Source organism: Vigna angularis, chromosome 1, assembly GCF_016808095.1.
Source record: "Vigna angularis cultivar LongXiaoDou No.4 chromosome 1, ASM1680809v1, whole genome shotgun sequence".
In the NCBI taxonomy this organism is placed as follows: Eukaryota; Viridiplantae; Streptophyta; class Magnoliopsida; order Fabales; family Fabaceae; genus Vigna; species Vigna angularis.
In genome coordinates this window covers 35,361,386-35,373,350 of record NC_068970.1, presented here as the reverse complement: position 1 = coordinate 35,373,350, position 11,965 = coordinate 35,361,386, and the positions used below count along the sequence as shown (strand labels likewise).

At 34.1% G+C, this 11,965-nt stretch overlaps 1 protein-coding gene across 1 annotated transcript; it reads right to left on the bottom strand.

Annotated features, from left to right (window-relative positions):
• Positions 1-449: 449 nt before the first annotated feature.
• Positions 450-2,353, bottom strand: LOC108321432 (putative pentatricopeptide repeat-containing protein At5g40405). Its single transcript, XM_017553177.2, has one exon. The coding sequence runs from the start codon at positions 2,346-2,348 to the stop codon at positions 501-503; it is 1,848 nt and encodes a 615-aa protein (XP_017408666.1). The 5' UTR covers positions 2,349-2,353; the 3' UTR covers positions 450-500.
• Between the last annotated feature and the right edge of the window lie 9,612 nt (positions 2,354-11,965).

The following is an 11,965-nucleotide window of genomic DNA, read 5'->3' as shown; positions in this document are numbered from 1 at the left end:
AACTTGGGGAAATTTTTATCCAGAATAGGATTGTGATGAGTGTCTTTTGGAAAAAGTTTTCCGGAATTGATTTAATGTATTCTGGAAAATAAAATCCAGAATGGGTGCCCGAAGAAATGTGATGGAGTGTAGAAAAAAAGCTGCCTTTGGTTGATTTTTAAGAGACCAATTGGGGCCTTTTTAAATATACTTTTTGGCAGTGTATCCTTTCAAATATAATACGTGCCAAAGTTCATTTGTGTTTTAATTTTTGAAAATTTTAAATTGCCACTATATTTTTAATTTCTTCCCTATTTAAAAAAATTAACTTTATTTTATTTATTTTCTTTCCCTTTTTACCAGCAAAAGCATGAGTTATTTTCCCTAACTAAAGCTGTGATATAAATATCCTCTCGCGTGAAAATTGTAGAAGATAGCGAATGCAATTGAACATTCTTTACACACACTAAAAAGAAGTAACATGTTTGAAGAAAACAAAATCATTGTTAATGCTGATTCGTTTACCAATAATCTTTACAAGAGCATTCGCCTTGCTTAAAATGATGAAACCTGTTTCTGTCCCTGACAATAATTTCCCTGTTAAAAATTTTGGATATCATCTTTGCTACATTATGGCAATCCCAGCAAATCCTCAGGTTCATAACAACCCTAATGGGAACACCCTTCAAACTAATTAACCCAAAAGCAATGGCTATCTTCTCACTATGTTTACTCAAAGCATCCTCCTTCTCCTCTTCTTCTATATCAAAAAGCACAGGGTTAGTGTCAGCCACATACCCTGCTACCCTTAAACACCTAGAGATTTCTTCCAGCTTCAATTCAATCTCACCATATCTTGGGTGAGAGTTGTCCCCAACAATGAACTCATGAACTTCACCATCAGCTTCTATGACACTACAACCAGGGAGCTTTCTCACACCCTTAGCCTTCATGGTCTGCCTCAAACTACTCACCTTTTCCCAATTCTTATACTCAGCATATATATTTGACAAAAGGACATAAGCACTATCGTTTTTGTCTTCTAGTTCCACTATCTTTTTCAGTGCAACCTCACCAAGTTCCTTATTTTTACACACTCTACAAGCATGAAGCAAAGCACTCCATGCACCAACATGAGGCTTCATAGGCATGCAATTGATGAAGTTCAAAGCTTCCTCCACACGCCCTGCTCTACCATAGATATCAACCATCAGGCCATAATGTTCAAGCTGGGGGTCAATTCCATAAACACTCCTCATTGCGTCAAAATGCTTTCGACCTTCCTCCACCAACCCAACCACACTGCATCCTTTCAGGACAGAAATAAAGGTGACTCCATTCGGCTGAACTCCCTCTCGTTTCATAGTATAAAAAAGATCTAAACTCTCCTCACCAAGACCATTCATGGCCAACCCACCTATTGCACTACTCCAAGTGTAAACATTCCTCTCCTTCATTCCCCAAAAAACCTCCATTGCCTTATCAATGTTCCCACATTTTGCATACATGTCAAGTAGTGCAGTTCCCAGTGTCACTGTCATCCCAACCTTATACCTCTCCACATATGCATGCACCCATCTCCCCTGATCCAATGCACCCAGTTGGGTACACGCAAACAAAACCAAAACCGTAGACACCTCATTAAGTTTCACACCCTCCAATTGCATCAAACGAAACATATCCAACGCTTCTATGGGCCTTCCACTCTGCGCATACCCCGCAATCATCGCGTTCCACGCAACATAATCTCTCTCAGGCATTTCATCAAACAACTTTCTCGCAAAGTCTACGTCACCACACTTGGCACAAGCATGCAACATGGCGGTTTGAGAAACCAAGTCCGGTTCAGAAACCCCTTCAAACACACCGTAACACGAACTGAGACAACCCAGTTCAGCATACATGAAAACTAAGCCGGTTTGCACATGTGGGTCGTGCTCAAAGCCGTGCTTTATGACTGCAGCATGAACGCACAAACCAGTGACGTGCAGGTGGAGTTGGGCACACGTGCGGACGAGGAAGGTGAAGGTGTAGTTGTCAGGAGAGAGGGTATTAGAGTGAAGAATGTAGGTGTAAAAGTGGAAGCTTTTGGAGGGAGTGGAGCTTTTAGAGTAGGCTCTGATCATGGAGTTGAGAGTGAAGAGTGTGGGGTGGGTTTGTTGGGAATGGAGAATCTTGTTGGCATATTGAAGAAGATTGGTTGTGTTATGAAGGGCTATGGTGGCAACAAATTGGCCATGGAAATGGGGTTTGTTGAGGGTACCCTTAACCACCAACTGACCATGTATTTGCTTCACCTCTTTCAATGTGGTACATGAAATTAGCAGTGAAATCGTAGGGTGCTTTGCGATCCTTTTCAAACACTTCATCTTGCTTTGCTGCATCAACTGCAAAATGCTCACACTCCAATAATATAAATATTGCTCTTATTTTATTAATGGATAATGACACATCATTTTTCAAGAGATATAATAAATGTTTTCTCTCTAAATCTAATTTAATTATTTCTCCTAATTTTAAATGTGTTGTACATGGTTATTTTAAGTGATGTATTGTTCTATTGGAGAGGGTACTTAAAGTAAATAATATTCTTTTGTGTGGTTTGCGAGATTTGTTCAATAAGGCCGTTACGAAATATAATAATTTTATATTGTTCTAAGAGTAATAAGTTAGATTATTGTAAACCAAATGTTATTAAAATGAAGAGTTTATGATAAAAAAACTCATCCTAAAATAATTTTGTATACTGTTGTCAATTAGCTCTTACGAAAGTGACTATATTTCTTGGAAAATGTTTCTTTTTGACATCAAAATTTTGTCAACTATTTAACAACTACACGTGTTCCAATTTCATTGGTTGATTTTTAAAAGGTTTGAAAAAAGTTGTTTTTTGGTGAGGAGAACATATTTGGAAAGAAAATTAAGAATGTCCCTTTCATTTCAGATTTCTTTCTTCTTCCTTTTTGGCTTTGCTCATCACTCTCTCTCGACCATTGAATGGTGTTCATCGTCATTCTCTCTCGTCTTCTTCCTTTATGTTTTTGCTCGTCACTCTTTCTCGATCATTGAACGACGCTCTCGGTCCATCATTTGAGTTGAATTTTTCTCTCTTTGCACGTCGTTGTATCTTCACCATTGTCAGCACATTTCTCTCTTTGGACGTCCCTCTCGCTCCATTGATTGGAGTTCGGTCTCCATTTCACTCTCGCTCCATCGCATTGTGGTTGGCGTTATTTCAAAAAAACAAGAATCAACTCATTTCGAGTTCGGTGAAGAAAGTTATGAACAAAACAACCAGCATAGGTCAGAGGTGACATTAATGTATAAAATGTTAACTTTAAGGAATTAACTACACCTACTAAGATGCCCAAAAATCACAAATTAGTAGTCATTGCAAAGAGTTTTTGAGTCTATTTTCTAATAAAAAAAGAATAACGTCATTTGGAGGTTTGTGGGAAAAGTTATGTTTAAAATAGTTAGCAAAGGTCAAAGTTGACAACATGTTATCTCACTCAAATTCCCTTTGGGGAGTAATGTTCTCACAGCTGGGTTCAAGACTTAGCTAACATGATCATCACACCAACATTGGGTCTTTCCTCCCCATGAAGGGTTTTGCTATGTTTTTGCTCATTTTTTTCCATTTTTTTAGATGAGTGAGTAAGTTGAATGTGAATGGTTATTTTTTAAGTGCAATGATGGTAAAATATTTTAACATTCAATGATGACCATAGGTTCATTGTATTCCATTACTATTAACCTGACCATGTTCATTACAATGATACCATTATACATTAATCATAAAAAATAATACAGTCATCTTAAAAAATAATACAATTATCTTTATTAAGCGCACATCCATTTCCTTGAACTCTACAAATTTTTCTCTAGAAAAAAAAACGCACCACTAGAGTCTACCTATCTAACTAATAACTCATTCAACAAATTTCTATCTAGCTTAACATTGTCACAATTGTAAAAACCAACTGAATGTGTCTTTTGCAATTAACTTCCTCTGGTGCAGGGTCAATCTTCCATTCAAATCACCAACATACTTCGTTTTGAAAGAATGACGCACATTCAACTGCATGAAAAATAAATCAATGACCAAAGGGTAAAATGAAAATGGGTACATTGAAAATGCTAAAGGGTAAATCAAAAGGGAGTAAGTGAAAAGGGGAAAGGGGACATGGGAAAGGAGAAATTGACAATGCAAAGGGGAAAGGAAATAACTTCTTGCCAGAGTTTTCCATTGCTTTAGCAAAGTCTCATTGGATTGTCTCGCCAAAGAAGATGACCTTTTATGCTTGCTTCATGAGAGAGAAAGGATAGGAACCATACGCTCTGAGAGAGAGCACACACAAAATGAAAATGAAAGTGTAGAGTAGAGAGAGGATGAAAACGAAAGTGACAGGGGTATTTTTGGAAACCAATTTCCAGCATCCTTCCACGCTAGCTTTTTCAAAACAATATTATTTTAAATGACCCAATAGCATTTTCACACATGTCTATTGTCAAAATGGTGTTAACAATTCGTTGTTAACATATCGGGATCCATATTTCTTTAAGGGAAAATGTCACCTTGACAACTTTTTTTGACAACTTTTTAACAACAACCTATGTGGTAGCGTATGATTGGTTTGTTTCAAATATACAAACTATTAAAATAGTGACACATTGTCTTTTATCAAAAAGTTGTTAAAATATCATGTTCTTCTTTAAGAATTTTATCTTGATTGTAGTAGTCAAGTGACAATTTATCAAATAGTACTTATTCCAGAGGAAGAAGACTTTTTAAGTGACACATTATTTCTTGGTTAAACCATCGTCCTTATTTATGTGAGTTTTTCCTACTTAGATCCCTGTGTTATTCTTTTTCCCAATTTAGTCCTTAAAAGTGAAAAATTGACTCAATTGGATCACTGTTGTTAAATTGGTTTAACGAGATTAAGTTTTTTATAACCTAACACATTGACGTGGTAATTTTTTTGTACGTGGTAATTTTTTTATACGTGGCATTCACATAGTTCTATACATGAAATTTGATAATATTTAACATTTTAAAAATAGGCATTTTTGAAATGTATAATGTGATTAAGAATTAACTTTTATTTGCATTTATTTGCATTTTATATTAAATGCCAGGTTCTAATTATTTTTTTTATCAGATTTACCTAAAATTTAATCAAATTCTTTTAGTTTGGTTATAAATTCCTAAGTCAGAGAAATTAAATCTGACTAAACCCTAATTAATTCCAAATTGGGAAATTTCTCTTTTAAGAACAAAAGCAACGTCCTAGTGGTGGCGCAAAGCAACGACACTACGGAGGCACAATTCAGACGGTGTTCTCGCCTTCGATGGAGGCTAGAGGTGAAATCGCAAGGCCTTCGTCGCCCAAGGGGCACTATCTTCTTCTTCATTTTTCTCTCTTTTCTCGTTCTCGACAACCTCCTAAGGAGGGACAACTTTCTTCTTTTCTTCTCATTCGCGGATCTAGTGGGGGGTTTTGCAGGTAGGACATAAGTTTTCCAATGGCTAGGGCGCAAACCCCTTCCTCGCGGCATAGTGAGGGGCTATAGCGGTGGCGCAACGATCATCTGAGCATGGGCATACCCGGGCAGTGGGAGTCGCGATGGTGGACACAGGTTCAGTTTTGACCGTGCCGGAGTGCGAACGACATCGCGATGGCGGAAGGAAACGACGGCGACGCGTCGATGTTGGGAATGAGCCGTGAAGAACAAAACCTTTGGGATTGTAATGTTTTTGGGTTTTGATCTTATGTTTGGGGTTGTTGATCTGAGCTTCTCTATAGGTTAGGGATCTGCGATTGGTTTTTTTTGAATTTGGGGGTATTTGCTGCTTGTGGGTGGTTTTGTAGGTTGGGCCGTGAGGGAGAACATGATGGTGGTGGAAGGAGATCATGTTTGATATTCTGGTTTAGGTGGTCCGATGTTGTGTTGGGATAATGTAAGTACTGATTATAGATTGTGGTTGAAGAAGGTCTGCCCGTGATGTTGACGATGGTGGCCATGATTGTTGACTGTGGTTGAAAAATCCATCAACAAACCTTATTTTTAAAATATTAAATATTATCAAATTCCATTTATAAAGCTATGTGAATGCCACATATAAAAAAATTACCATGTCAACGTGCCAGGTCATAAAAAACTTAACCTCGTTAAGCCAATTTAACGGTAGGGACTTAATTGAGTCAATTTTTCACTTTTAAGGACTAAATTGGGAAAAACAATAATATAGGGATCTAACTGGGAAAAACCCACTTAAGTAGGAACTGCGTAAGTGGTTTAACCTTATTTCTTTCATCTCCTAAAGACTCCTGTCCATTTTCTTTTTCAAATTGTTGTCTTTTCTATTCAACTTTTGTTCTTAGTTTCTTTGTAATCTTGTATTTGGAATTATAAACTAAAACTTATTGGACAATTTATGAATGGAAACAATAAAGATGTTCAACTCTACTTAAATTTTATGTTTCATATATTTAAAGTTTCCTTTATTTATGTCTCTTACTATTACTTTACCTCACATCATATATACACCATACCAGCACACATACATTAACACTAATTTTTAGTCAATATTGAAGGTGCGAAGAAACACTAGAAGGGGGTTTAATAGTGTTTCCAAACTTTTTCATAATTTACGATCTTATCATGATGTACATAATACTTGTATGATACTTACGTTCGGTTAGTAAACGCTATCCTACTGAGATCGTTTACTTAACCAACTTTACGCACGTTGTATAAGAGTGAGCTTGGGAGAGTTTGACAAACTACATCATCTATCTATAGATAAAAACACACAAGATATTTTATACTGGTTCACCTGTTAGGGCTACATCTAATTCTCCTCTAAATAAACTTAGAGGGTTCCAATAGATATTCAATGAAGTACAATTGAATTTAACTCACTCCTGATTGCATAGTATTATTCACCACATCTGGTATGTTTCCCTGCCTTCTGGTTGTGTAGTATTATTCACCACTCCTGGTATCCCTGATCAACAAATAACCTCAGTTACCCTAGATTAGTTGATTATTCGCACCACTTTTGATACTCAACTACCTGTCAAGATTTCCTTGAGTTTCACCCACTCCTGGTTATGCAGTATTATTCACCACTCATGGTATCACTGATCAACGAATAACCTTCAGTTATCCTAGATGAGTTGAGTATTCGCACTACTCCTAGTACTAGATGATCTCGCCTAGATTTTCTTAACTTGTCAAAGTTAAGTTGTAAGTGTTTTGATTCTCTTCAAAATTGTAATCATAGATTGCTTACAAGTTGTTCAAACTATAACTCTCTATGAGAGGATTTGAATACAATACAAAGCAGTCTAAACACTCTCAGGTGTTTCTCTCATCTATCTTTTTCTCTCCTTATAAAAGTAAGCATACAATACAATGAGGTACAAGGGAGATGCTTTACTTTTCTCTTTCTCTCTTTCTCTCTTGTGTCAGACACAAGCAAATATTACAATGAAGCTTGAGAGACTCTCTTGTTTTTCAATCTTTTACTCTTTCTTCAAGTGGATATTTTTATGAAGCTTAAGATTATTCTTCTTTTATTTTGCTCTTCTCTTTCTCCTTTTCCTTAATAGCTTAAAGAGAATTCATTGCTCAATAAATGATGAGATATCTTCACATCTTTATATTTTCTGTCCTATTGTCTCATTTTCACTATTTGGACTTAATTTGACTAATAATTATTATTTTAATTAATTTGAATTATTTGGGTTTTACTCCAATTATTATTTGCAAGACCATTTTGGAATCATGTATTGGGACAACAAGAGTGTGGTCACGTCAACATTATAATTTAATTTCGTTTGGAATTCGTTTATAATGTAATTGGGTCAAACTTTATGACTTTGGACCCATTTTTGATCAAAATTAGGATTTAAATGTCTTTTGGGGTTATAAAGACCCAAAATCAGATTTAGGGGTCTCTCTCTTCTCCTAAATTCACATTTTCTCTTGGGTTTTTGGAGCTTGGGACATTTTTCCACCCCCTGTTTCGAGGGTTTAGGTTTTGTTCTCTTTTCCTTTCCATTAATGAATGAATCTCGTTTTTAATTTGTAATTGCAATTTTGTTTATGATTACTGTTAAATTTTGCATTTTAATTTCAATTTCGTGCATTTCAATTTCGTCCAGAATTTCGTTTCCCATTGCATTTTTCAATTGCGTTTTTGTTTGCGTTTTTTAAGTCTATTTTCGTTCTAGAATTGAGTTTTCATTTATTCTGTTATTGGTTTTAATGAATTCACTTCGGTTTTTCTGTTTTAATCTCGCTTTAATGATAGCTTAAGTGTTCTTGGTTGGTCAATAGTGAAATTGCATCGTTTCCATGAGATTTCTAAACCGTAATTATGTTTTTGCTTCTCCAATTTGGCTAATATTAAATTTGTTTGTGCACTTGCAATTGAGTACATGCTTAGTTGCCTAATTGGTTTTAATCTTTGCTTAGTTGATGAAACTGTGTGGTGCATAATTTATTGAATGTTAGCATTGTGTTTGCTTAATTCGCTTTTATGAAAACATGGTTAGTCTTCGCTTAGTTGGTTAACTTGTGTTTGATTAGCAGTTAGAGTAATGTGTAATTATTGTTAATCTATGATTGGAAGCATTGTAATTAAGCTAGTGATCCACCGTTTCAAATATGCATTTGCATTTGTGTTTAATTTCGTTGATTTTAGTTCACAAAATTGTTCACAAACACCCTCCCCCCTCACCAAGTGTTTGATCTAATGACTAAACCAATATTTGGTCCTTGAGAGACAACCTAAGAGTCACTTGCTAGTCTATACTACACTTAATTTCATATTAATTTGATTCGGGTACGGTCTCGATCAAACATTATCGGTGGAAAGAAGAAAGGACGACTATATGGGGCATGACAACTTATTGTCAATTAAAATGCTGGAAGAGGTATATTGAAGCACTAACTATTTGCATCCAGCACTTCTGGCGAGATTGTTGTCCACCTCAAACAACAACTACAAGCTCATGACCAAGTTTATGATGCATTTCTTCAAACATTTGAGAATCTAAAAAATCTGGTGATGACATTGTTGCCTCAACAAGGACAAACTCAATCCACCCATCATTGTCCTAGCAGCAACTCCCTCCAATCTAGCCTACCCCAGTACAACCATCTCCCTTGTAACAATCACCTCTCCAACAACAATCTCAACAACATAAAGAAAAAAATATGATTCAGATGATAATAATGATTATTAGGACCTTTTGTTGTAGTTTTACAAACATTTATACAGACGGTAAGACTTATTTGGTTCTTCTTTTGCTTAAATGACACAATAACTATGATATTTAATTATATGGATTTTAATGATGATTGATGATTAATGTTAATTATCGAAGGTGATGATCTATCAGTAATTCTTTTTCTGATAAGGCGTTTAACATTATTGAGGGTCATGATCCTTTGAAAATTAACATTATTGACGAATTTTAGTGCTTACCAATGGATTTCTTTTGTCTAGAAATAAATTTTTTTTGTAGTAGATGTAGTTTGATTGTAAAGGGAAATGTCTGATCACAAAACAATATTAAGAGAATGTAATGTTGAAACCGATATATCACAGCGAAATGTTTAAAAGCGTGTTCGGACAAAACCAAGAGGAGAGAGAATTGATTCAGTTGAAAGTTGCTTCTCTTAAATAGATTATTGCTTCTAAAAGTTTCTTTGATAAATATGAAAACTTACGTTGAATAAAAGTAGATAAATAAAGTAAAGAAGGATGGAGAAAAATAACACAAGTAATTTTATACTGATTCGGATCAAAAGACCCTACGTCCAGTTATTAATCTCTCCAAAAAGGGGATTAACCTTTCCACTAAAATAAATAACAATTTACAATAGAGAAATAAGGATTGAGATTATAAATCACCTCTCTTAACAGATAAGAGATGAAAGACACCTCTTTTTGACGCACAAAAGGATGAACAGTTTGACTCTACTTTGTAAGTATACTCCACCACTTAGACACACTAAGAACGAACACTTCCTCCTATAAACACCAAGTAACACAAGCTCCCTTTTCACAAACAAAGAGTTTCTCTTAGGTGCTCTAATACTCTTAAATGAAAAGCTACTCTCTAAGAATTGTGGAGAACATTACTTATAACCCAAGGTTCGAGTTGAGTCAGAAACTGAAAAGACATCTCCCTACTATCAGTGATAATTGATTACCAAAAGTGTGATAATCGATTATTTTTTATCGTTATAAGGTTTTTGAAATGGTGATGATCGATAATCGATCATTGCCGGACCCTGGACAATCATAACTTTCAGTGATAATCGATTATCTTGAGAGATAATCGATTATTGCCGATTTAAAGTGTTTTCTCGTTTTACACATGATAATTGATTATCTCTCATGGTAATTGATTATTGCCGCAACATAGCTATACTAAAAAACAATTTACAAGTCTTCTTATGATGTACAAGTGAAAGCAAAAGCCTAATACAATGATTTCTATAAAAATGCTTTAACAATGTATATAAATAATTCTTCAAGGTTTCAAGTGCATCATCATCAAAATCTGTTCAAAGCATCAATGTTTCTTATTGGTAACATATGTAAACTATTTAAAAATCTTTTTGAATCAATCTATTAATATATTTTTTTAAATATCTAGTTTTATATTTACTTTAAATTATTTCTTAATCTAAACCGTGTGTCTTACTTCAATGATAAACTCGATATTCAATCATGATGTAAATAAATGAGTTTAAATTTCATTTTGGAAATGTAGATCTAATTGATGAACCTTTTATGATTATTGTTTAAACAAGTAAATTCAAATATTTTTATAATTGAGTGTATCAATGTTTATGATAGAATGTGAGAGTAAATATTCTTTGAAAAATACTAATTATATTTATAAATGATTATTGTTTAAACAAGTAAATTCAAATATTTTTATAATTGAGTGTATCAATGTTTATGATAGAATGTGAGAGTAAATATTCTTTGAAAAATACTAATTATATTTATAAAATGAATATGATTATGGACTTATATTTCTATTAGAATAATACCTACATATGAGAAGAGAAGAAGAATAATAACAGTGGAGACATATGACCCTTACTTGAACCCAAAACCTGAACAATGGAGAATGCTACTCAATGCTATAAAATAGCATTTCAAAGGTGGTTAAGACTTTGCAGGAAATACAACTAGCTTGAAAGAGAAACTCATCATGTGGCAGCAAGCCAGAATCATACTTCAAATATTTTCAGGAAACTTGAAATAGTCAGTAAATATTTTGTTAATTTTCTTTCTTAGGTGCTATAATATTTATTTATACATAGAAAATTTAAAGCAAAATACATATTTTGGGGTTGATAATGGCATAACCAGTACCCCTCCTTGCCATATAACTGGGTTAGTTAAATCAATATTTAGCTTAAGCACAAACAGATTTTTTTTATTTTTTTTATTGGTTTCTTGTAATGACCAGATGAAACATCTATGACCTAAACGACTAAACCAATCCTAATAATTTAGCATAGAAAGCTTTTAAAATAGAGATGTGGACTAGTTTCCTATTAATAAATGGTAGAAGTTTTCCATCCTAGATTTTTTGTAACATACAATAGGTAGTAAAATTCATTAAAATAAACCAATGAACAGATATTGAGAAAGATTGTTTGAAATTAACTAGTAGTCTTAAGAGTTTAAGATGCAACTACGTAAATATTTATTTAGAGAGAAAACTCTATCATCCATGACTCGAGCAAATTTCAATGGACCATAATTTTGATTTAAAAAAAAATACTCCAAAACAAATAACCATAATATTAAAGATAAAAAGTTGCCATGCAGGTGTAGATTTTTACGTTTCTGAATTATAGTTAACTCTGAAGGAATGATAAGAGAGTTTAATTTAGTAGGTCATTTTCATTTCTATAAAAAAGTACGAAACTCTTAAAA